Source organism: Erpetoichthys calabaricus, chromosome 1 (genome assembly GCF_900747795.2).
Source record: "Erpetoichthys calabaricus chromosome 1, fErpCal1.3, whole genome shotgun sequence".
Classification (NCBI taxonomy): Eukaryota; Metazoa; Chordata; class Cladistia; order Polypteriformes; family Polypteridae; genus Erpetoichthys; species Erpetoichthys calabaricus.
Genome location: NC_041394.2, coordinates 153,442,680 through 153,470,209, shown reverse-complemented (window position 1 = coordinate 153,470,209; position 27,530 = coordinate 153,442,680). Strand labels below are relative to the sequence as shown.

General features: G+C 37.6%; 1 protein-coding gene across 3 annotated transcripts; it reads right to left on the bottom strand.

The window, feature by feature from the left end:
- Positions 1–27,530, bottom strand: kptn (kaptin (actin binding protein)). 3 transcript variants are annotated; one of them, XM_051920493.1, is made up of 12 exons: positions 27,244–27,530; positions 24,754–24,836; positions 24,036–24,120; positions 20,434–20,488; positions 20,205–20,286; positions 20,051–20,124; positions 18,256–18,365; positions 4,493–4,600; positions 4,342–4,417; positions 4,122–4,257; positions 2,988–3,170; positions 1–811 (listed from the first exon to the last, which is right to left on the bottom strand). In XM_051920493.1, the coding sequence occupies exons 1-12, from the start codon at positions 27,452–27,454 to the stop codon at positions 761–763; spliced, it is 1,254 nt and encodes a 417-aa protein (XP_051776453.1). In that variant the 5' UTR covers positions 27,455–27,530; the 3' UTR covers positions 1–760. The 3 variants fall into 3 exon arrangements, with proteins under 3 accessions (XP_051776453.1, XP_028663549.2, XP_051776458.1); XM_028807716.2 differs by having other exon boundaries at positions 1–816; positions 27,244–27,528; XM_051920498.1 differs by lacking the exons at positions 20,051–20,124; positions 20,205–20,286 and having other exon boundaries at positions 1–816.

Sequence of the window (27,530 nt, the reverse complement as noted above, 5' to 3'; positions counted from 1 at the left end):
TACTGAATTTAAAATAGGCTCTGCTTGCCTTCTATCAACTCTTTCATTCCATACATAACAATTGAGTCTTGTCTTCATAGGTTCAGCTATGTTATTTCATACACACTTTTGACAGGGCATTGTGTTGAAAAACACCTAGGTTCTTGTCAGGTTGGGCATTCCTATTTTCACAATGAGGCTTTTGGAATTGGTATACTTTTTATGGCAGTTTAAGTAAAGTTTCTTACGAGCCGCCTTCCTTTGTTTTCTATTTGGGCCCATGACCTTCCTTCTGCCAAGGTCAAGTGCAGTCCATCACTTTAAGCAGCAGCAACCAGAAAAGTATCCCTACTTACATAAACCATACCTCTGAATCACAGTTACATTACCAGCACACAGAGCTGAGATTAATCAAGGAAATCAAACTGAGGACTCATTTCCAGGATATATATTATATACAGAAAGTTACTGAAAATGTGAGATTCAAACTGCAGTATCTTGAGCTTTCTTTCCTCCATTGGTGTATGCAAACAACAGTCAACTCAACCTCTTCAGTCACCAAATTATAATTATTCATTAATGTATCTCTCTCCACTTATCTTGTAGACTTCTGTTGGAGTTTTCACCTAGATCAAACAAAGTTGGAAACTGAAAGAGAGAAATCTAAGTACATTTACAATCCTCTGTGAGTAACTCCTGTTTTTCCAAGACTACTGTACATTAAATGTCTTTTGTTCCATAGTCTCTCCCTTTATTGTCTAACATATCAGAAGAGGCTTCCTTAACCTTCTGTTGGAGTCGCTGTATCACAAATTCTGCTGTTTGAGTAAGGCTGTACTGTGGAAAAAAATTGACAATTAGATGAATATGCTATGACAAAAATTGAAAAAGCAAAAGGAAGGAGAAAAACAAAAAAAAACATGCTTAATCAGATCTATCGGTTGTGACAGAAGTCAAATCTTTCCACATAATGTGTTAAGGCATTATTGATCCCTGGCCAAGGCGCCTGCCCCTACTGCATGGCCCACTCACATACGCATGCAAGCTTTGGACATTTCAAACGTGTATTACTTTCAATGGCAACAGGAGTGTTGGTATAACTGTGCACCCTTCAGTAGATTGGTTCCCAGTCTTGTTTTTTCCTACTTTGATTCCAGTACAACCACGACAGGATGCATGACCTTGAATCAAAGTACATTGGTTCATAAAAGGTTTTTAAACTTAACACACATACTATGGCATTTACAAATTGCTAGAAAAGCATCTGTGGTATGTTTTGCAGTACATTATATTGCGCCAAATCTCAAAAGCAAACAGGAACTAAAAGACTACATCTGTATCTCAGAATTACTTACACTTCAGGTGTTTTGAAGTTCTTTCTTAACTTGACATTGCAAAATAGCTAATTTACTAAGTGTAAGTGTGTCATAAACAAAAACAGAGCTAAAGAAAGCAGCAGAGAAATGGACGAGCTATAAGGAAAGACGAACCAGTAGCTAAAACACTAGCGTTTAGGGCAAAGGGAAGGACAACAGACAAATACAAACAGAAGAGAGATGCAATGCCACTTTGTCTTACACAAGTGAAAATTTTACTTCAGCCATCAAGCCTGAGGGCTGAGATCTGTAACTATATATTTGATTCCCTAGGCAACCAAATGATGAGCTTCTCTGTGGAACTGCTAGGAAAAGGCTTTATTGTTATAAAACATCCGTGTCTCTCTGTATCTGATAAGGCAGTATAAATCACAATTAAATAAGATTTAATGGGAGCATCTCCCAGATCCTAAGGTACCTGCTCTTGGCATGTTTTGGTCAGAAAAGACACTGACCAGAGCTCACCTTTGAAGGTCTACATGGATAAACCTATCTACCAATTATGTTCAGAAAAGGCTGGGATTATGCACATCCAAGAAGCCAAAGGAACATTATCTCCCTCTTCCGTTATAATTGTGAGTATCCACTTTCTGTTACACCCAAAGGTTTGAGCATGTTAACTCTACTGCTTGGGCTGTAATGTGGGCCACAATGAGTTCCACCTCAAAAGGAAAGCAAGATCGACAATCAACAAAGATCTACGCAAGCATATTTTATGCTACCATGAAGGGATCACCATGTGAAATCTTGAAAGATCATAAATGCTGTACCCCGAAACTTCTCAAAGACTTGAAGGTATGACTGAACAGAGATATCTTGCCAACTGAACACAAAAAATATTATCCCTCGTGCATACCCCAGTGAAAACCCTCCTCAAACCCCAGAGGAAGTTGCATTAAGCATCTCCTTCAACACTTAAAATGAAGAATCAAGACCAAGACTAAGCATTGCTGCTTTCTTCTTGTGTTTAAAAGGCTAAGGCTGCTTTTAACTTTGTAGTTAGGATTAAGGCCAATAATTATGTTAGAATATGTATTGTTCATTATGGGTGTTAGGTCAAGAACAACAATCAGGCTGTCTGTGACATCACAAGGAATGAGATACTGAAAATTCTTATAAAAGGCTAAGATTCTGCCCATTTAACTGGTTAACAAAATAGAAATCTTGCAACAGTGCTTAAAAGCCAGTCCCATATTTATAATTCTTCTTAGGACAGTTCTTTAGAAAAGAACTGAAAAAATAAAAATAAACTCATAAAATTGTGCCCACCTATAAGAGAAAGAAAGCCATCTTAAATGTATCTTTTGTTTCTATACATACTTGCATACCTCTGTTTTCTATAATCTTTGTGCTATGAATGAATAACATTATTTTGATTATTAAAAAATACTTTTTTGGGTTATTTGCTGAAACAAATGTTACACCTCTATAGCCCACAGCATTAACAAGTATAGATGGTTTATATGATGCTTTATGAATTTAAATAAAAATTCATCTCTCTTGCCACAGATAGAAGGGGAAAATCAGGGAGAAGGAAAAGAGAGGAGGAAATACAAGAAAAAAAGATACACAAGGTGTTAATGACAATATATAGTTCTTTAAGAGTATTAAAAGAAAAAATCCCTCCAATACCTGCAAAACATGTAGCCCTTTGAGTGATAAAACTGCAAGCTCACATAGTCCATCACTTGTCAAATCTAAGTAGGCAAGTGACAGCAAAGGACTCTGGAATGATCTATTCCATGCCAGCTTAAAATGCCCATCCAGATTCTCCAGGTCACCTGCATCAGTTGAGTATTTGTAACAAAGGAGCTCCTGTTCAGCAAAGACACAAAAGAGAGGTCTACAATTTAACCATTTTTTCAAGTAGTAGTTCAAATTCAGGTCAGTAATTGTTGCAAAATGCTAAAGCAATAGCAATTAATGTTAGTATTAGTTTCTAGCACTCCCAGTACCAAAAAAAAACTACAGTTGTGCTTGAAAGTTTGTGAACCCTTTAGAATTTTCTATATTTCTGCATAAATATGACCTAAAACATCATCAGATTTTCACTCAAGTCCTAAATGTAGATAAAGAGAAACCAGTTAAACAAATGAGACAAAAATATTATACTTGGTGATTTATTTATTGAGGAAAATGATCGAATATTACATATTTGTGAGTGGTTTCTCTTTATCTACTTTTAGGACTTGAGTGAAAATCTGATGATGTTTTAGGTCATATTTATGCAGAAATATAGAAAATTCTAAAGGGCTCACAAACTTTCAAGCACAACTGTAGATACCGAGTTGTAATCAGAAAAATACTTCCTGAACTAAATTTCTTTTACTGCATATATATTTCTATAACTGAATATTAGGAACAGCATTCTTTCATTGCTTTCATCAAGGGTTACTTCTACATTTTATAATAATGAATGATTAATTGGGAAAGAGGAAACTGCATTGGAAAACATTCCAATAAAAAAAGCAATTATAAATGCATTACTGCGATAGTATTAGTTTACAATTGGAACTCCCTTATCGATTTAACCATGCAGATTTTATTACACATTTGTAAAAAAAATTTCATTGTTAAATATCCCAACTAACAGTTGCAGCACAGGTGGCCATCAAGAAATTTAGACGTCCATGCCACACTAACAGCATAAACGTCAAAAAAGATTTTGACATTTCAGCAACTTATGAAGCTAGATTATTACCAATAAAATCTCCATCTATTTTCTATGTGAATTTGAAGTGACTATTCATCCACATTGTAACAGACCTGACCATACGTCCCCAACAAAATCTCCTCAGTGCCATCGAAATCTACATCTGTGACAAGTGAGCAAAGAACAGCATCATATTGGTCACTATCTGGAAGAACAACTTGATCATTCAGACCTGTGGTCAGTACATCTCTGGAATAAAAAGAACCTCTTTTAAGCAAACAGCAGAGAACTACACTTCCACCTCTATAATGCCAGGATGAAAGCTTTTCTCACCTATACACCACAGCTAATTCAATAGCACTGGTCACCAGCAAGTTGAACCTCTCCTTTGATCTCTTCCCATCATCAACTAGGAAGATACAGTATATTTTTAAAACATTTGTTCATATTTAATTTTATTTAACAGACCAAACCCACTGCTCACCAGTACTTTGTGAAGTTGTTTTCCTTGTCTCTGTATTCCAGCTTAAACTGAACAGGAGAACATTGGAAATTGGGCCATCTTGCTGAAGTTGCCAGCTCTGCAAAACAACTATTTAAGTGAAGAAAACAATTAGATGAATCTACTCAATTGTTTTCTGCACATAAATTAATAAACAAGACGTTTGATTTGTTTCTCATGTATGTATATATATATATATATATATATATATATATATATATATATATATATATATATATAATATATATATATATATATATATATATATAGGTAGCACACAGAATTTCATCTTTTATTTCAGTGGGTTTTAGCACATAAAGCTTAGCCTTTCATACCAATTCATTACATATATTGGGAGAGTTGTTGTCACTTGTATTATTACATTAATTGTGAACATGTGATAGGAAAATTAAATGTTTACTGTTAAATGTTTAAGTAAATGTAACTTGTTCTTTTTCAGTTTTTATGTTTGACTTGGTAATCAGAAGGTTTAAACATAATAAAATAAGAATGTTGGCAAACAGATGGAGAGTGTTAATTCCTGCTTTTCTCTCTCTCTCTCTCATATATATATATATATATATATATATATATATAATTAAAAAAAAAGAAAAAATCTTGTGAGGGAGACGAGACATGATCTTCTCGGAAGACACTTTGATGTCACGTGAGACAAAAGGACAGCTGCTGTACAGGCTTTTAAATGATCGACAAGCAGCATGACAAGCAGAATACGCAGCTCACCAGCAGCAGCAGCAAGACAGCAGCTGATCCAACTGCATCTTCTTAGCATGTGTTGAGACCCCACCCCCCCTTTCACAAAGCGAGCAGCGCCATACGTCCCGCAAGAAAGAGATTTAACCACACCCAGGGATGGAAATAAAGGACAAAGAGTGGATGACAAAGTAGAATGTCGTAAAGAATTAAAAAATGTTGGAGCGGTACACATGCACAGCAGGTTAGAGATAATGGAAGTACGAAAATTCCAAAGTGCCTTGAGCATGGGAAAGGTGCTATATAAATAAAATGTATTATTATTATTAAAGTCTCAAAAAAGGATAGGAAAGATCGCATTAGCGCAAACAAACAGAAATTATTACTTGGTGAATTAACGGAACAGAAAAAATAAATTTAATATATTGTTCGGATTTAAACTTTAAGTCGGATACTTGTAGATCGTCTAATTCGTGTTGCCAGCGAGAATTAAAAGATTCCAAAAACGTTTTTGAGGTATGAAGTCCCGTGAGACGGAGAATTTTAACATGAGATTCTTTCAAGGCACGCCCTACTTACAACTATTTTCAAACAAGGCCATGGTCATCAAACCTCAGTTGTGTGAATGCATTTGTCAGACACACTTCCTGCGCTCTCAGCTCTTATAAATTTTATCAGGACAAAAATTTTGTATGTTCTAGATGACACGTCAATGACAAAGCGAAGAAGAAAGAGCATGGACAAACATTCGAGAAAGTTGTTTTATTTATTAGAGAGAAAGAAACGATATTCACTCACAGGCACATATACATTGCGTTGTCACGATGCAAGTTCAAACACTGAATCAAAATTCAATGCAATCTTGAAAAAAAGTTCATTCCAAATATTGTTTTTACAAAAGTTTTAAAGTAAAAGTGAAAATAATGCATATGTATCAATGCCCATGAAAATAATCTTTTTAAATTGTAAATCTGGTAAACCAAACCCGGGGGTGGGTGAGTGTGGTTAAATCTCTTTCTTGCGGGACGTATAATGCAGCTTGCTTTGTGAAGGGGGGGGGGGGGAGGGGTGTCTGAACGCATGCTAAGAAGATGCAGTCGGATCAACTGCTGTCTTGCTGCTGCTGCTGGCAAGCTGCGTGTTCTGCTTGTCGCGCTGCGCGCCGATCATTTAAAAGCCTGTACAGCAGCTGTCCTTTTGTCTCACTGCCTTGTCTCGCATGACATCAAAGTGTCTTCCGAGAAGATCATGTCTCGTCTCCCTCACAAGATTTTTTTTTTTTTATTTTCTATGAGAGAGAGAGAGAGAGAGAGAGAAAAGCAGGAATTAACACTCTCCATCTGTTTACCAATATTCTTATTTTATTATGTTTAAACCTACTGATTACCAAGTCAAACACAAAAACTGAAAGAATAAGTTACAACCAGCAGTAAACATTTAATTTTCCTAATCACATGTTCACAATTAAAGCAATAATACAAGTGACAACAACTCTCCCAATATATGTAATGAATTGATATGAAAGGCTCAATAACATGAAGCAGTATTGTCTTAAATGTTAAGCTTTATGTGCTAAAACCCATTGAAATAAAAGATGAAATTCTGTGTGCTACCTATTCATCCTTACATCTCTACTTCAAATTTCTTTCATATCTATGCACAAATTGCATTTTTGATTTTACTGTACTACAATGTACAAGAAGGCACTATACAAAGTAATCTCCATAACCTACAACTGCAAGTTTAAGTACATTTTAAGATTAATTCATTAACGCATACTGGTGAAATTTAATAATCTTAGCCTGAACATTTTTATTATTCAAAGGGAAGCTCCAACAAAATGATTATAACATTATGATTAAACACAGTTTTAATAACAAATACTGCAAGTACCCGGAGGAAAATATTCAATAAAATCAAATAGCAATTATTTTACCTTAGCAATTGGTTCACAATAATGTTTGTGTAATAACATAAAATGTGACGAATACACAATAAAATAAATTCTGACTGAAAAACTTATCACCCTAAAAGTAAAAGTACCTATTTTCTTCAAAATAACAAAAAAGGAAAAACTTGTTGAAAGGTGTAACAGTAACTTTTGGGAAATAAGGAGCTGAAAATGAGGTTACTTCACCAGTTAGTGCTATAGTACATTTTAAATTTAAAATAACACATTACTCATGTCAGCATTTCACATTTTTATTTTGTAAAATAAATGACATGCACATTTTCTTGATGATACATCCAACCATCCCATAATTAAACTAACCGAAGAACTGTACAATTCCAGCAACCTCTTCATTTGCTGCAATGATAAAATGTTTACAGATGGCAAGTGAGTGTAGATAAGCACTTTCAGCAAGACTGCTAAACCAGTAATGGGAATTGTAAAATCTGCATGGCAGCATGAAGATTTGTTTCAGTATCAAGAGAAGTGTTTCAATTTCCTGGCCTAGAATACAACATCCATCTCCTCCGTCCTTTAAATAACATTAGTTGCTATCTCCTTTAACAATACATTAAGAAAACAAAGTTGGCAGGTGTTCTATGCTTTATCAAACCAATCTAGTCAAACTGTGACCCTGAATTAAAATGAAGAGAACCTGAATGTGGCTTGTGATCCTGTCAATGGTGATACCCTACAAGATAAATAAGCCACAACTCAAACTTCTCCACTGGCATTGGAATACTTTGTCTGGCAAATGGACAAAATGGCATAACAATGTAAGTTTATATCGTGTCTGACAAAATGCAATTGCAAATTATACCACCAATCCATACTGAACTCATCAGCGACTATCATAAGTGCTGCTGGCTATATACAGTGCATCCAAAAAGTATTCACAGCGCATCACTTTTTCCACCATTTGTTATGTTACAGCCTTATTCCAAAATGGATTAAATTCATTTTTTTCCTCAGAATTCTGCACACAACACCCCATAATGACAACGTGAAAAAAGTTTACTTGAGGTTTTTGCAAATTTATTAAAAACTAGCCATGTGCGCCCAACTACGTTGCGCGTGTTAAAGTTGTCTGTGAAGGGCTTCCTGTTTAAATGCGGCTGCCAGTCGTGAACTGGGCCCTTCGTCGCACGGCATTATGATTTTTTTATAAGAGAAACAAAATTACAAAACAAAACCCTTGGACATTGATTCAATAGGAACGGCCTACTCGGAATCACTGTCTGAATAGTAATTATGTGGTGGTGGAGGAGCATTTCTGCTTCTCTCCGTTCACAGTCCGTCTCGTTTTCATGACGCTGTCGTTTCCTCTCACAATCTCTTCTCAACCTTTCTCCAATCTCGCAGGTTGCTTTATGGCAATCCAAAGAGTAAGGGAGAACCAATGCTTCTTTCTTGAACTCCAAACGCCGACTGACGGAAAAATCACAGAAGTGTGTCCGACTTATATACTCTGACTGCCGACTCCAAGAAGTGGGTGAACATTCGATTTGGACAAAGTGCTGCCAACGACGGTCGATAGAAACACAAAAAAACCACAGTCTGGACAACGAAGCAGGTGTCAACGCCAGATCTAAACACAAAGCACGGTGTCGACGCCAGATCTAAACACAAAGAGTGGTATTGACAGTGTTTGTAAACAAAATTAACAACCAAGGTGTTGTGTATTCAGCCAGTACAAACAGTACGTAGTCTCCTTTAGTTCAATCCTCTTTATTCACCACACTCCAACCTCATCCAACGATCCTCCCCCTCATTTCCTCTCCCATCACTACTGCCCTCTACTGAACACAGCAGGAACACCACACAAGGTAGTGAATTCGCGGACAAACAAAGATCAAGATCCAAATGAAGATTATATATAAAGATAAAAAAAACTGAGAAATCACATGTACATAAGTATTCACAGCCTTTGCTCAATACTTTGTCGATGCACCTTTGGCAGCAATTACAGCCTCAAGTCTTGTTGAATATGATGCCACAAGCTTGACACACCTATCCTTGGCCAGTTTCGCCCATTCCTCTTTGCAGCACCACTCAAGCTCCATCAGGTTGGATAGGAAGTGTCGGTGCACAGCCATTTTAAGATCTCTCCAGAGATGTTCAATCGGATTCAAGTCTGGGCCACTCAAGGACATTCACAGAGTTGTCTTGAAGCCACTCCTTTGATATCTTGGCTGTGTGCTTAGGGTCGTTGTCCTGCTGAAAGATGAACCGTTGCCCCAGTCTGAGGTCAAGAGCGCTCTGGAGCAGGTTTTCATCAGGATGTCTCTGTACATTGCTGCAGTCATCTTTCCCTTTATCCTGACAAGTCTCCCAGTTCCTGCCGCTGAAAAACATCCCCACAGCATGAAGCTGCCACCACCATGCTTCACTGTAGGAATGGTGCCAGGTTTCCTCCCAAACGTGACGCCTGGCATTCACACCAAAGAGTTTAATCTTTGTCTCATCAGACCAGAGAATTTTCTCTTTCTCATGATCTGAGAGTCCTTCAGGTGCCTTTTGGCAAACTCCAGGCGGGCTGCCATGTGCCCTTTTACTAAGGAGTGGCTTCCGCCTGGCGACTCTACCATACAGGCCTGATTGGTGGATTGCTGCAGAGATGGTTGTCCTTCTGGAAGTTTCTCCTCTCTCCACAGAGGACCTCTGGAGCTCTGACAGAGTGACCATGGGGTTCTTGGTCACCTCCCTGACTAAGGCCCTTCTCCCCCGATTGCTCAATTTAGATGGCCGGCCAGCTCTAGGAAGAGTCCTGGGGCCTCATGTATAAACGGTGCGTACGCACAGAAATGTTGCGTACGAACCTTTCCACGCTCAAATCGCGATGTATAAAACCTAAACTTGGCGTAAAGCCACGCACATTTCCACGGTAACTCATACCTTGGCGTACTCAATTTCTCCGCTCGGTTTTGCAGACTGGCGGCACCCAGCGTCAAAGCAGTGCTACTGTTCCTGTGTGGTTACTCTTTCTTAGATCCACATCCACGGCGGCGGCTTTATCAAATACACTGAAATTAACTGCATATCGTTCATAAATTTAATGCATCTGATTGTAATTAACCTGTAACAATATAATGGTCCACAGAATGTTCAAACTACTGTTCCTGTGTGCTCATCCTTTCTTTCTTAGCTCCACATTCCTGACGCGGCTTTATAAATACACTGAAATTAACTGCATATTGTTTATTAGTGTAATGCATCTGATTGTAAGTAACCTGTAACAATATAATGGTTCAGGGAATAGCCATAGTATTCCAAATACCATAACTGCTTTAGCGTTGTTACGCTCACTGTATCTTGTTCTTCTTTTTGCTGCTCCCGTTAAGGGTTGCCACAAGGGATCATCTTTTTCCATATTACTCTCACTGCACCACGCGGAGTATTTATATCACTGTATCTGAGTGTGAATCACAGCAGCAGATGATCGGAAAGAGAATTATCGGTATACAGTTTCAAGTACACACTACCTCAACCACGGCAAAAAGCGTCAAAGCCTTTCCTGTACGGACCTCGCGTTTCAGAAACAGTTTCATCCCAAGACCTATAAACGCACTCAATCAGTCCATCAAGTGCTACATGTAGAACTGTTTGTACTTATAAGTACAATCACCTCACTGTAAACTTACACTACAGTTATAATATTGCACAACCTGCGCCACTTTATAAAGCGCGTATGATGACAATATCATTTTTAAGATGAAATGCAGCAAAATATGTTGCTTATAGTATACAGATAAACTAACTTCATTTAAATAATCTGTATTGTTAATAATTAAACATGTGAGGACACGGTGCCGCAGCGTATAGCTAGTTCAAGGATAGCTCCTGCCTTGCGATGTATTCTTGCTGGTGCTGACGCGACACTGGAAGGATAGACGAATAGAATAATTAAACATGTACTACGAATATATTTCAATGTTCCTTAAAAGTTTTGAAGAATCGGCGTTCTAAGCTTACAAATAGCTTAACGTCTATTACAGAGCTGATTGTGTGGCGATTGGAGAAAAGAAAAGTATGGACAGGAATTGGAGGTTAGTACGTTTGAAAGAGACAGTACTTCTGTAATAAATTATTTCATCAAAGGTCGCACATGGTGCAGCAAGCCTCTTGCGTGAGATATGAACAATCACTGCGCAACCGTGTTCCCATGTTTAATAACATGCTTTTCATTCCTATCATCATGAAAATGATATCACGTATACATCTCAATATTTAATTATTCAGAGAGCTGTAATATCTCGAATGTAATGCATTCTGTGTCCTGTCGGAGAAAGAGAAAGAACGGAAGCACGTAGTGATTCACACACATAGAGCACATAGAAGATCAAACACAGAACAAAGCATTTACATGCTACTTGAGAAACTAGTAAAATAAACGATTTTAAGATGAAGTTTATGATGTTCTACTTTAATGGCAAAATAAACTACGTGATTAAAGTGGAAAATTTCGAGATTAAAGTTGACATTTCGTGCTTTTTTCCCCACTGTGTGCCTATTTGTTTTGTCTGTACCCTAATAAGCTTTCATATGACACTCAGACGGTGGGCTACGACTTGCCTTTTCACGGCGACTTTGATATGTGATTTCTTTTTTATTTCGGGTACTGTGCCACTTTGTGAATTTGATCTTTCGAGCTTTTTCCGACACTCTGTCACTCGATCAACTTTCTTTTGTTGATTATACCACTGTTTAAACCAACAAATAGTACGTTTTTTCCTTTGCCTCCACTTCGTATTCGCTGAAATTCTTATATTTTTCCCCTGTGCTTTTCCCATTGTCTTTTCACAGAAGGCTATTTATATTGTATTTGCATATTCAAAGAGGCGTAATTCTGGGAGAGTTGGGGCGGGACAGAAGGCGCGTTCACATGCGTTACTTTTCACGCTTATCGGGATTTATGTAGTGAAGAACGTGAAAGTATGCGTGCGCACAGATTCCTGCATCTGGATTTTTACTGTGCGTACGCACAATCCCGCTTTTGTGCTTACGCCATATTATAGTGTGAGTTCTACGCACGGCGTTATACATGAGGCCCCTGGTGGTTTCAAACTTCTTCCACTTACGGATGATGGAGGCCACTGTGCTCATTGGGATCCTTCAAAGCAGCAGAAATTTTTTCTGTAACCTTCCCCAGATATGTGCCTCGAGACAAGCCTCGAGGTCTACAGACAATTCCTTTGACTTCATGCTTGGTTTGTGCTCTGACATTAACTGTCAACTGTGGGACCTTATATAGTAAGGTGTGTGCCTTTCCAAATCATGTCCAGTCAACTGAATTTACCACAGGTGGACTCCAATTAAGCTGCAGAAACATCTCAAGGATGATCAGGGGAAACAGGATGCACCTGAGCTCAGTTTCGAGCTTCACGGCAAAGGCTGTGAATACTTATGTACATGTGCTTTCTCAATTTTTTTATTTTTAATAAATTTGCAAAATCCTCAAGCAAACTTTTTTCATGTTGTTATTATGGGGTGTTGAGTGTAGAATTCTGAGGAAAAAAATGAATTTAATCCATTTTGAAATAAGGCTGTAACATAACAAAATGTGGAAAAAATGATGTGCTATGAATACTTTCCGGATGCACTGTAGCTGACTGACTACTACAGTGGTGTTTGCCAGTTATTTTTTTGGGGTGGGTGCAGTAACTAGCAGCTTAATATACTGTAACACGTGGTTTACTTATCCAAAGCAACTGGCCACCTATGTTTTCTCAAGCACCTTCTGGCCAATCAAAACGTGTACATTTTACAGCACTCTCTCAACTATGGTTCCCATGAAAACAGACACAATTGCAATAAGATGACTTTTGGATAGGAATTTCATTAGACTAATGTTTCATGTTCTTGCAAAAATAAACTCATGTTCTTTTGGTAGTTAGGATTAGAACCTCTTTTTATGTTTATAATAAAGAGGTAATAAGTTTACAATGTTTATAATTTGCTTAGTGTTACCTAAATCAGAGGATGACAGAGTAAAGGGAAGGAAAGTCTATTGAAGCACAGTTGGATTTATGACATTGAAATGGCATTTTCAGAGGATGTAGCTAACCAGAATGCAAAGTTGCTGAAAATTGCTAGAAGTGATTATACTGATTTTAATGTCACCGAAATGGCAGCCTAACCCATACATAGGTAGACAGACAGACAGCACTATATACCCAAGGGAATATTTTGCTTTTTTAATAAGGATAAATGATGAATCAATAAATTATCATAACAAACAACAACCCATACACACACACACACACACACACACACACAAAACACACCAGAACTAAAAAGAGGAAGAAAAAATTCTGTCTTGCCTAAAGGTAAAATGAACAGCCTTTGTCACAGTATAAAGTCATATAAAGTCAATTTACTTGTTGATTCGGTGGGCCTTTCCTAAAAGTGATGTTCTCAGCCCGGCACATCACAGTGTAGAAAACTACATAAGCCATCAGAGTAATGATGAAGCCTCGTGTAATTTGACAAGTTGAAGAAAAACAAAAATATGAAAATAGCAATTTCTTAATAATGCACTGAAAAATGTATTTCCTGAACCTCCCCTCCTGGCATACAGACAACCACCAAACCTTCAACAATTAATTGTCCGAGGCTCCCTAAGTGAACCAACAGAAAATGGCACATCTCCATGCCTACAGAAAAGATGCAAAACATGTGCCCACATCTATGATACAGACCGTATAGTTATGCCACACTGCCGACTCGAACATCACATCAAGGGATCATTTTCCTGCAGATCATCTAATGTAGTCTACCTAATTTTCTGCATGAAATGTCCTGACACTGCACTCTATGTGGGAGAAACTGGACAAACACTCCGCCAGAGAATGAACTTACACAGGTTCCACATTAAACATGGCAACACAGATGTTCCTGTGGCGGCCCACTTCAACAGCCATGGACACTGTGAGAAGGACTTTAAGGTCACAGTGCTTATGGGCAACTTCAAAACACAGCAAGAGAGGAAAAGAATGGGAAGTTAAACTCATGCTAAAATTTAATACTTTACAACATGGATTGAATAAAGACAAGAGTTTTATGGCCAGATATGAGGATTGTTTACATCTCTCAGAATGACAGACAACCTGTCTACAGACCCACATTGTTTTGAAAAACTCATTACAAACTTCAAAAGACTTTGTTGGACAGTTATCTTATCCAGAGATCTTGACAATACATTGTTCTTTTCTCTCTTGCTAAATTAACCCTAGCCTGAATGAATCTATTAATTTTTTACATACAAAATCTCTCATTTAAAGATTTACCAATGTTGTTTCTTGTCCTAGAGTGTGTATATAAACATAGGAAACTTCAGTTTCTGTATTACATCTTGCCTGAAGAAGGGGCCTGAGTTGCCTCGAAAGCTTGCATATTGTAATCTTTCTAGTTAGCCAATAAAAGGTGTCATTTTGCTTGGCTTTTCTCTACATTAATAATGCACCAAAACTATGGTGGATTTCAATTGGCGCTATAGAGAAAAACCATGGACAACTCTTCCAAACTCTGACCCTTGTCTAACTACTTTTCTGATGTAGCTGAATACTTAAAAACTTGAGGAACTTCTGAGTCATGATATGCTTTGGAGTACGGAGAGTGTAAAGGTGTTTTTACATACAAGATCATGGAGGAATATAAAGACAAAAAGACTTTGTTGTCTGACTGGACCCTTGCTCATACCTGTAGTCTGATACTCTACAAGCTGTACAAAACAACACATGACAAACATCGTTTTCCAGACAAGATTAAAAAGAGGAATTTCTTGACACTCCACACTGTCTAGCAGGCATTACCTTTGTTCCTTTGACACCCAAGTCCTGTATGTTTTTCCTTGCTTCTATCATCTCTTAAACTCTCCATATTTGGCATCATGTGGAGAACCATACTAGTGCAGCATACAATGGCACACTCATACCCCTATTGTTCATAACAATGCCCTTAACATCGGAAGCCATCCATTTGTTTTCCCTGTTTGGTAGAATGCATGAACTAGTAAACTTGATGACCTACTTAAACATACCAGGCTCCTGTCATTCCAATCTCTCCAGTCTTTTCTTTTTTCGTTTATTTATAGATTCGTTCATTGTTAGGAACATGTGGCATCTCTCTTTCCCCTGTTCTGCCTGAGTCCCAATCTCACTCTTTCTGCACCAAATAAGCATCCAGTCTCCAGCCTCTATCTAGTATTAGGTAACTCTACTTAATTTCAGTTTGTGGCTCAGAGACCTCTCCCCTCCCTCTACTCCTTCTGCCTGGGTTACCATATTTCATAATGTAAAATGCTGTTCCCAAAATTCTAATTATCAACAAACACAATTAAAATTTGTTCATAGTCTACATATTATAAATTTAAATACAATTGTTTCATTTACTCTATTGGAAATATTCAATTAATAATAGCTCATGAAAAAAAAATCAGGAATTTTGAAAATTGCTTCTGGAGCCACAGATAAAGAAAGGAGTTATCACTGGTGTACTACTTCAATAATACTTTCTACATGTACATGTTGGTAGACATGGCGAAAGAACAGACAAGAGGCTAACCAGTTATCTTGTATAGGTGTTCCAATTGTGTCAACACCATTTGCTAGGAAAGCAGGGAGATCCTAGTGCTTGGAAATCCTCATGAGCCAAGAGCAAGTTTCGTCATAAAGACACTGCAAACCTCAGCTTCTAGAAGGCAGCATCCATTCAGGAAGCCAGCTAAGATAAGGATACTTTTAGGGAGTGAACCATTAAAGGATGATCCCTCAATATCTGTGTGGTAGAATACGCTTTGGCTTCCCCACAACAGGGTAAATAATGAGTTTTTGATTGTTTCCCAGACAGAAGACTTTCTGCAGTTCACAGAATTTAGCAAACCTCACATATTCCATGGTGGCATTCAAGTAATAACTGGGCCTTTTTTTGTGACTAGAATGAAAAATTGTCAGTATGCTCCTTCTGCCAAAAGAAAGTCTTCTGGAACACATGCTTTGTGGTTAAACAAATAAAGCAGAAATGTCATCCATAGCAGAAATGATTCAAATGGCCTCCTGTTAATGATGCAGAAGTGGCAGCTAATTATTGACTTTTGAAAGAGCAGATGAAAAAATGATAATACGAGGAAAAGGTCAAAGTCAAGGATCTTGTGAATCAGTGCTGCTAGAAAGTCAGCCAAGACCATCAAGAGTAAGTTCCTGAGAAGGACATATAATTTTTCCTGGATAGATGCAAAAGAAGGTCATCAAGACTATCATGGAGGAGGAGGAGGTTAGGAGCACACTCCGCTAAAGCGCATTGCCACACCCACCACATGACAAACCAACTCAGGATCCATATTAGGACCCAAGTGCAGCCATGCAACGAGTGACACCTCAGCACCACACTACTTCTGATGGAGTGGAACTAGTGTGAGAATTGTTACGGTGGCCGGAGTGCCAATTCTGCCACCAACCCCCAGGTTTTCCCTGCAGGTTGGAGGGCCTACATGCAGGGCTGGATGCAGATTAACGTCATACCCAGGACAGAGTAATTGCAGGTTAAGGGCCTTGCGCAAGGGCCCCTTCCGATTGCCAGTGCAGATCCCTAACCTCAGAGCCACCACTTCAACTATCATGGAAGCTACAGAAAAAAACCTTGCTTATGGCTGACTGATCTGTATTTAACAGTGCTAAACCAGACATAAGGCACTGCTTGACTGACACTTGTAGGGGGGTTGCCTGGCCATGGGGTTCTACAGCTTAAAAAGCCAAAACGTCAAAAGATCATAGGATGGATAGACGAGTATCACTACTGTACTAACACAAGTAATATACAGTGAAAGGACAGGCTCAGATAAGCACCAAATAAGAATATTTCTATGCGCTATTCATAAGTAGTGGTGACTGGCGAAATTCGCCAAAGCACTTTTCACAGCAAATACGTAGTTTTCTTTGGTGACCTTGTTCGTTGAATATTTTCCTGGAAATTTACCATGAGACAAATTTTCTCCCCCAGCTCCCAATGATGTTGTAGCAGTCAATGTTAGATAACGGAAAACTTGCAGATACATTTAAAAACAAAATTCACAAGCAGAAAGAAAATGGAAATGTTATTTTTGCATTTGTGTCTTAAAGATAATGTCTCTGTGTGGACTTATACTGTATGTGATCTGTGTATAATACGTAAGCCTACCCCTTTAATAGTATTACCCAGAGTGCTGTGCTTTAGTGTTGTGTTTATTTGGTAGCAACAGCAGTAAACAAGCTAAAGTGCAAGAAACAAAAACAAAAAAAAAACTTTTCAGATTGCTCTCTAATCTGTGGGGGACGAGTATTAGTAAATTCATGGTTCATGTTTGCCAATGTCTGCAAAAAAAAATGTACTGCTCTGATAGTTCTATTAACTTTTATCTTTTGGGCACAGAGGCACAGTGGTTAGAACTACAGCTCATGTCACATTTTTGGCCAGAATAATAGGTCCAACATAATTGGCAGGCATTTCACTAGCTATCAGGGACAGTTAAGATTCTTGCACCATTATAATCCACTCAAAACTCGTTCAGTTTCTACTTCTCCATTGACTTCAATTTATTTCATGGAGTCTGGCAAAATTTCAGAATACTTATACAATTTTGTAGAACTCCAGGAAAAACTGAATTTGGCAATGCTCGCGCTCATCACTATTCATCATATGCCCTTCGAATTACTACCATAAAACAGGGAGGATAACTAGTAATAAAATCTATGGATCATAACAAAAATCTTCATCTTTTTATTACAACACTTTTATAAACAAATATCGCATAAAACACATGCAATCCTTGAAAATCTAAATCAAAGTACATAATTTCCAGTATTTATGTTAACAGAAAAAAATAGATTTTCACATCTTAATGTATTATCACAACTGCAAACTTAAAAGGACATGTATTAGGAATTGCCTAATATGAATTCTATTATTATTTGCATGGCTTGGTTCTTTCTTACTTCTCAGATTTTCATGGTTATTGGATTCTCCTACTCCTAGAGGTACAATTTCTTCTTTTTCTATGTAGATAAATACAGTATAACCATTATCGAGAAAAATCTAACAATAATACCTGAGCTGCTTTGATCCACATGGGCCACACCTACACATCCATTTTGGCACCCAAATGCCGTGAGACGCCTCAGTGATCCAGAAATATTCACCATGTGCAGCCTGAGAACACTGGAGAAAAGGAAATGCAATTCTAAGAGGTCTACAGTGAAAAAGAGATCAAGCATTAAAGCCCACAAAAACAGAAGCAGCAGAAGTTACATTGGCATTACCCCTGTACAATATTTAAATCAGCGGATATGTCAGTCTGAACCAGTATCACCAACCCAAAAATCAACAAATAGTTTTCTGTCATGGTATTGTTTAAAATATGTGCTGTATAATGCATGCCTAAAACACACACTTAATTTGCTCATCATGGAATAAATCATCACTGTAAACCATATAACGGGCAATTACAGCATAACACATATAACTAACTGTGCCCATCATTTCCTACCCTAATTTAATTATTTAAAGTCCAAATAATCTTTGTTACTTTGTACTAAGTACTTACTTTTACATCTGAAATGCTGAAATGAACTCTCCACTAAACTAACAAAAGATTTCCAATAAAAATTCTTGAAAAAATTAAATACAAACTAAATGTTTGTATTCTTTTCTGAAACTGCAGTTCTTATTAAGGTAGGCTATCCATGTCAAGACCATTTATGAAAATATGTCTAAAAGCACTTAACACTACACCACATGTACAAGGCATTCACTGTACATACTTTGCATCTTTCTGTACAGCACAAACATTTTCTGAAGAAATGTTTCCTTATCTGTATCTCTTAGATCTGAAAATGTATTCTGGCTGGCATTTAAATATCATTAATGAATGAATATTGCAAACTTAAACAAAAAAAATCAAAACAGGTAAGAAGTGTTTTTAGGTTAAGGGAGAGTGACCCAAACCAACACCCACACTTTGGGGAAGTTATGGAAAATGTACATAGAAAGAAAGGTACATGATCAATAAATGCAAAAAGTAAATACATATTGCATATCAGATAAGTAAATGAAGCAGTTAAAATAAGCTGGGCTAGGAGAATCCATATATTTGATAAATAATATAAAATATTTAATGGGCAGCATGATTGCACTGTACTAGCATTGCTACCTTGCTGTAAGAAGGCCAGTGTTTGCAAACTCCCTGTGTGGAGTTTGCATGTTCTCCCTGTCTTTGTTTGTTCCAGCTTCTTCCTATGGTCCAAAGACACATAGCTTGGTAATAGGCACTACTAAATTAACCCGTGTGTGTGGGTGGGTGTGTTCAGCATGTGATGGACTGGCACCAAGCCCAGGTGTTGTTCATGCCTTGTGTCCTATGACTGCTGAAATAGGCTTTATCTTCCCTGCAGCCTGGCTTTAGATAAGTGAGTTAGGAAAGTGGATGAATGGATATAAAAGATTGTTTATGTGCAGTGGACATAAACATTTCAGCATGCTTACGGATGTTTTATCACCGCCTAATGCATTTATTATGAAATTAATGCAACAAAAGTAAGAATCCTTATGCTAAAAGAATTCATTATAACAATCTGTATTTTGTCAGTATAAAGGGTCCTTTTCTTTGATGTCGTCATGATTATTTCTTATCTTGAATATCAAATTTCCCACTGTACAGACTTGTGTTCCTAACTCTTAAATTATTTTAAATTTCATCTTGTTATTTTGAATCATTATATATGCAATAATTATATATATATATATATATATATATATATATATATATATATGCGCATATATTACACACATACATATACATACAGACCTCCACACGCGCACATTCTACCCAATTATTCAAACCTCACTTGCTGGGAAGGTCCTGTAGTTCAGGGAAGAGGCTCTCTATAGGCTGTTCTTCAAACTGGTGTAAAGAGGCATTCTACAAATAGAACAATAGGGAAGTCTCAGATTCTGTTTTCTAATACCAGAAATTCATCATTAATCAATGATGTCACACACCTCCTTATATAGATGAATGCGTTGGTCATGACCACTCAAGAGGAAGACAGTCTCTTTCTCATTCCCATTCCCACAGTACACCCTGGAATTTTATATCCAATAATATTAACATCTTTAGTGCTACATCTTGAGAACAAATTAAACAGGCAAAGTGCAACTGCCAAAATAATATGCATATGATATACTCATATACTGTACATCTCATTTAGAAACTGAAGACCTTGCTTACTCTGTGTGATACAGCTGGAATGGAGTGAATTGCAGTTCCAGATTCAAACAGCTCTCTGTCCAAATGGCCAGACAAAACAGAAAACAATAAGAGAAGTCATAAAGGCCCAAAACAAATCCCAGCAGACCAGTAATGTAAAGTACATTATACACTTAATTTAGAATTACTTTCTAAAGCAGCCTAAATGCAAAATACAGAAGTAACATTTTCTGCTATCCTTTGCCAAAAACAAACATGTCTTTGACAACATGCCCACCCCTTCACACTTTAACCAAGCCCAAAACTCTCAAGAACAGTACGTTATGTTATTATCCAGTTCAAAGGAGTTTTGTCAAACATTATATATGTTAGTAACAAGCAGACAAAACATATGTGCCCCAGCCCCCCCCATTTGTCTCTAATATGTTGATACATTTGCTAAATGGCTTGTAGATTTTAAACTTGGTATGAATAATTACATACCTTGTTTTGTTTTAGCTAATGGCTACAATCTAAGATAACTCTTGTAGAATTTTAAAATTGTCTGCCTACTAGTAAACTTAGATAACAAATGTGAATGATGAAGTGAATTCATCTTTAAATATTTTCTTGAATTTAACCATCAACTATAAGTATACACCTCATTACATGTTTATAAAATAGAACCACTAATTATTTTCTGATTCTAGCCAGGATTACAGCAGGAGACCTGATGAAGAAAGATGTTTTTCAGTACTCAAATTAGTAAATGTGTTGTATCATGCAATTCATATGCCTATATATGATATATATCTATATATATATTATATATTATATTGGGGCAGCACGGTGGTGCAGTGGGTAGCGCTGCTTCCTCGCAGTTGGAAGACCTGGGGACCTGGGTTCACTTCCCGGGTCCTCCCCTGCGTGGAGTTTGCATGTTCTCCCCGTGTCTGCATGGGTTTCTCCGGGCGCTCCGGTGTCCTCCCACAGTCCCAAAGACATGCAGGTTAGGTGGATTGGCGATTCTAAATTGGCCCTAGTGTGTGCTTGGTGTGTGGGTGTGTTTGTGTGTGGTCCTGCGGTGGGTTGGCACCCTGCCCAGGCTTGGTTCCTGCCTTGTGTCCTGTGTTGGCTGGGATTGGCTCCAGCAGACCCCCATAACCCTGAGTTCGGATTCAGCGGGTTGGAAAATGGATGGATATATTATATTGATTTATATGGGAATTCTAGTAAAGCTTTCGTGTTTAAAATTCCATTGTTAAATAAAAAGACATAAAAATGTAGATCTTTACCAAACCCTCTCGATGTACTTTCCCTCACTGTTTTGCTGCTTAAATTAAGAGCTGAATGATGACATTTTAAAAGTACCATAATTGGTGAAGAAATCGATCCATTTCTCACTGCTATTTTAACTACCCCCAAAGTCTCATTTTTTGTACCTACCGTGGTTATCTCATACCTGCCTCTATAAAAATGAGAGATCTTGTTATCTTTTTTTAAAGTCCCAAAAACACACCACTAAGAAAAACAAACTGAATCTGTGCTCTTACCCGTCACACAGATCCCTTCATCTAAGTCTCTGTTATATTTTAATTAAACTTTTACATTATAATGCCGTTCTGCATGCTGTCTGGTCTCAGACACTTCACAGGCCACAGTATGTGCAGATCTCAGCTACCAGAATTCCAACCCATACCAGATCTAGTTAATAGATCACTCCTATGTTGCAGCTTTGACTTCTAGTAAAATATCCAATACATAATAATCTTCTTCAACTCATTTTTAAATTCTAATGTGTAAACACATTTTATCTAACTAGCCTTATCAATTCATGCATACTTATCTGAATTCCACCTTCTCTTTGACCCTCACTCCATATTTTACTTCATATGTGACCAAGCATTTAGTACGTTTGCGCACATATACTACTCTAATATCTACAAGGGGCAAATCTAGATTCACCGTTTGAAGTTAGTTACTTCTTTTTGTTTACCTTCATTGGTATCTTTGTCACGATTTAATTTTTTTTTGTATCGTTTGATGTATTTGTTTTCCACTGCAAGTGCATTTTTTAATTTTTTAACCCCAGTCCCAAAAGTATCATGTCCTAGTGAGCTGAACGACTTCTGGCCTGTCGCTCTGACGTCACATGTGATGAAGACCATGGAGCGGCTGCTGCTTCACCACCTAAGGCCACAGGTCCGCCATGCCCTCGACCCTCTGCAGTTCGGATACCAGGAGAAGGTGTGAGCGGAGGATGCCATCATCTATTATGCTACACCGATCCCTCTCCCACTTGGACAGAGCGCAAGTGGTGCTGTAAGAATTATGTTTCTGGACTCTCTAGCGCCTTCAAACACCATCCAACCTCTGCTCCTTAGGGACAAGCTGACAGAGATGGGAGTAGATTCATACCTAGTAGCATGGATCATGGACTATCTTAAAGACAGACCTCAGTATGTGCGTCTTGGGAACTGCAGGTCTGACATTGTGGTCAGCAACACAGGAGCGCCGCTGGGGACTGTACTTTCTCCAGGCCTGTTCAGCCTATATACATCGGACTTCCAATACAACTCGGAGTCCTGCCATGTGCAAAAGTTCGCTGACGACACTGCTATCGTGGGCTGCATCAGGAGTGGGCAGGAGGAGTATAGGATCCTAATCAAGGACTTTGTTAAATGGTGCGACTCAAACCACCTACACCTGAACACCAGCAAAACCAAGGAGCTGGTGGTGGATTTTAGGAGGTCCAGGCCCCTCATGGACCCGGTGATTATCAGAGGTGACTGTGTGCAGAGGGTGCAGACCTATAAATACCTGGGAGTGCAGCTGGATGATAAATTGGACTGGACTGCCAATACTGATGCTCTGTGTAAGAAAGGATAGAGCCGACTATACTTCCTTAGAAATCTGGCATCCTTCAACATCTGCAATAAGATGCTGCAGAAGTTCTATCAGACGGTTGTGGCGAGCACCCTCTTCTACACGGTGGTGTGTTGGGGAGGCAGCATAAAGAAGAGGGACGCCTCATGTCTGGACAAACTGGTAAGGAAGGCAGGCTATATTGTAGGCATGGAGTGGGACAATTTGACATCCGTGGCAGAGCGACGGGCACGGAGCAGGGTCCTGTCAATCATGGAGAATCCACTGCATCCACTGAACAGTATCATCTCAAGACAGAGGAGCAACTTCAGCGACAGACTGCTGTCACTGTCCTGCTCCACTGACAGACTGAGGAGATCATTCCTCCCCCACACTATGTGACTCTTCAATACCACCCGGGGGGGGTTGGGGTAAATGTTAAAATTATACAAAGTTATTGTCTTCTTATACATGCATTGTTATCACTCTTTAATTTAATATTGTTCTTTATCAGTATGCTGCTTCTGGAGTATGTGAATTTCCCCTTGGGATCAATAAAGTATCTATCTATCTCTCTATCTATCTAATCTTTATTTTATGATGTTATTTGTATTTCTTAATTAAATGACAGTCTCTTATCAGTATCATTAAAACCATACCATGAATTATTTTTTAAGATTATTAATACCTGTCTAGATTTACTAATACCCGCCTACTTAGATACCCAACCAGGCAACAGTTTGAGAAGTACAGTATGCTGAACAACAGCATTTACTTACGTGCAATAGAGTCTAAGTTGTACTCAGAACCAGGCTCATAGTCACAATAAATGTTCAGAAATGGGCTGGCTTTGTCTCCAGAGTCCTACTCAATAATAATGAAAAAACAACTTAGAAACAGTTTCCAATAGATAAAAAAATAACATCTGGATACAATCAAAATATTTTAAAAAAGGATAAATGTTTTCCATATTTGTTATATCTTGTTTCACAGCAAGTGAAAATGTGTCAGAGTTCTTTCTAAATTCTAGTTCTTTAAGTCAGTACATAAATAATGCATTATACAAGTGTAACATGAAATGAAAAAATTATGAACCATCTGTTTTGGGAAACTGAAAAACACTGTAGACTAATATTTTTTGAAAAATACTCAAAAGGTATTTTCTTGTCTTATATCCTGTCAGGAAGACAAAAAAGTATGAACACATTAAGCAGACTTAAGTCTTAAGTCACTTACAAAACTCTCGTAAACAGAAAGCAATTTCTATACAATGAACCCTACTTAATAACCTTAAATAATCAGGAAACCCACTGTAAGCATTTTGGATTGTTCTAAATCTTCAAGACAAATCGCCCAGCTAATGAATACTGTCTTCCCACAAGCTATATCTCATGTTAGCTTCTAGTGGTATCTTGAGAATGCATTTTTTCCCAATTTGTGAACAAATACTACTCAATAAATCAGAGATTAGTCAGCAGGCATAACAAGAATCCTTACCTTGATGAAGGTGATTCCAACAACCAGACCTTGTTTAGGGGGCGACTTATGAAAAGCATCTATAGATACAATTTCTGCATCCACTTTACATATATATATGTATATATATATATATAAATGAAAAAGAAAAATACATCAGAAACAGTTTAGGGAAGTATTTCATTCATTAATAAAATTAAATAACAGAACAGAGAAGCAACAAAAAAGCAAAATATGAGAATGTCTTTAATGAACTGGTTTAAGAAATAAAGCTTTTCAAATGTTATACTTGAAACTACTCCAGTGTTTATTTCCTAAATGTCACGTGTCTTCTATAAGATTACCCTAACAGGACATAACTTAATTAAGCAAACTCCAAAAATATGAAGATAAATATGAACATAAAAATAGTACAGCTATTCCTGTACTTGGCTTACACTTAATGAAAATTAAAGGAACTAAATCTTTTCTGTCTCATCAGTGACAGCACTGACTCATTACCTATTTGTGTCTCAAACAATAGAGATTAATTGTTGTCAGCTGGCATATAAAACAAAATATTTATTGATGGTGAGACATAACTAAATGCTGCTTATTCAGAAATGATCACAAATATGTCTTCATTGAAAATTCCTGTTGTACTGTTATGTGGTTGTGTTAGAAGGGAAGAGTTAACAAGAGATTACCCAACAATACTTAGTAGTATAAAAAAGCACAGAAAATGCTAGAAGTTACAAAAATAAAAGGCATTAACGCTAAACAGACTTAACCAAGTATATTTTATTATATTCATGTACTCGAATTAAAGATAAACTTTAAAACATTAATATAGTCTATACATTTTATTTTTTGTGAAAAATGTAATTAGTATTTTTCCATAATCAGGCCAAACGTTTAGTAACAACATTATTTACCATACTTTTTCCTTTCTTGTAACTTACAAACCACACGCACTACAGCATGACTTTTTATAGACGTAAACATTTAAGGAGGATGTTTATGTTTATTTGTATGTTAAAAAAAGAACTCCTGGACAACAGGTGGCAGTATAATATCCCAACCTGGGTTTATAAAGGCATAAGGCAAGCACAATCTCACCTAACTACCATTAGACAGCAGACATTGTTGAAAGAAATGGAAAATTGATAAGATAGAGACAATTAAGGGCTATTGAAGGCTCAGTAATGCAGGGACACCTCACGCTGCCATGAGAAATGTGGCCTGGTGATCCTGATGCTAAAATGTGATTGTCACAAATCCTGAATGAGACTCCATAAATCATTTAATCACAGAGGCAGAAGTCAAGCAAAATGACACCTTTTATTGGCTAACTAAAAAGATTAAGGTTTTAATCAAAGGTAAAATGGGATAAGGTGACCAAACTAATGTAAAGCATTAGCACCTGACAATGAAGTGGAACAGAAAATATATAACGAATCACATTAATTGCCACACCAGCAACACTTACAGAATTATACTATACTGCTAGGTTCTCGGCCTGGATTTGAATGCTAAACTAATACATTTTTATGCTGTCGGGGAGAAACCATTGCACACATTGTACTTTCTATTTCTTACTGTGTTCATGGAAGCAATATTCTAATTTAGTTGTGCTACATTAATAAATTTGAGCATCCAAAGAATACAATTTTGCAGTTCTCATTTTTGTTTGACGCAGACCATCTACGGTTTCTTCTTGCCTTGCTTACATGAATGTCATTCTCCAAAGTTAATAGTATTTCTGGGTTATATCACTGTTTCACGTACACACAACTCATATCCACACAATTTTTTTTCTTCACAATGATCTGTCAATTCTTCAGGCTGATGTTCAGCAACAGGAAAACCACAATCCTTTTACAACAAATACTGCAATAAAGTTAAAACCACATTTAAGTAACAGGGCAGCTCGGTAGCACCGAGGTTAGTACCGCTTGTTCACGTGTTAAAATCCTGGCCTAAACACTCTCCCTATGTTCATTTGAGTCTACTACTGTAACATTCCTAAGACTCCAGGATAAATTGTTTCGCGACTTCAAATTGATCCAATATATGGTGTTGTGGCTATGATTTAATGTTGCTCCATCTGGTTCTTAGCTTGCGCTCTGTGCTGCATCCTCAAACAATGGACTTAAATGGGTTATGTAAATGCCCCACAATTCTACGCTGGAAAATGGATTCATGTGTTTTGTAAATTAGTGAATTAATATGTATGTGGCTATTACACCGCTTCATCCTAAGGGAGTAATATTCTCAAAATGATTTTAAAGTCTGCGCTGCGAGTTTGGGATGAGAATGAATAAAACTGTCAGCACGTACGGAGGGGCTGTGTCTGCGAAGGTTTCTAATCAATTCAAACAACAATGCAAACCTTCTGATAAATACATATTGATATAATACGACAGTGCTGTATTGGTTAGTTTTAGGGTTATTACTACAATACTCCACCTTATGTTCAAGCGACTCGGGTGTTTTATATTGCATTATATAACAATTCCCCCCCGGGGGTACCTGGGATGTAGGTAAACTGGAGTTCTTTGGCTACAGGACGGATCTTCTGTCTTAAATCCTGGTACTTAAAATTCACCACCTTTCCTTTGAGCGTGGCAGCTAGAAGGTCCTGCTCACCCGCCTTGCACAAACCATACACGTTGCTTTGAGAAGAGAAGCGACTAAAACTATCCTCCACAAAGGGACAGCCACTGGCGGTTAAGCCATCCATTTGCAGACCCTACCCAAACACTATTTCATTCCTAGTTGCACATTACCCCTCTGAGCGGATGGTACTCTCAAATGAC

Coding starts and splice junctions, on each gene's coding strand:
- kptn (XM_028807716.2), bottom strand. CDS start 27,454: ATGGATGGCTTAACCGCCAGTGGCTGTCCCTTTGTGGAGGATAGTTTT. Junction 18,366..20,050: donor CTACAGGACCTTCCCAGCAA/GTGAGGTTTGAA, acceptor CCTTTTCTCCAG/TGTTCTCAGGCTGCACATGG. Junction 4,601..18,255: donor TGTGGATCAAAGCAGCTCAG/GTATTATTGTTA, acceptor TCACTTAAATAG/TTGTTTTGCAGAGCTGGCAA.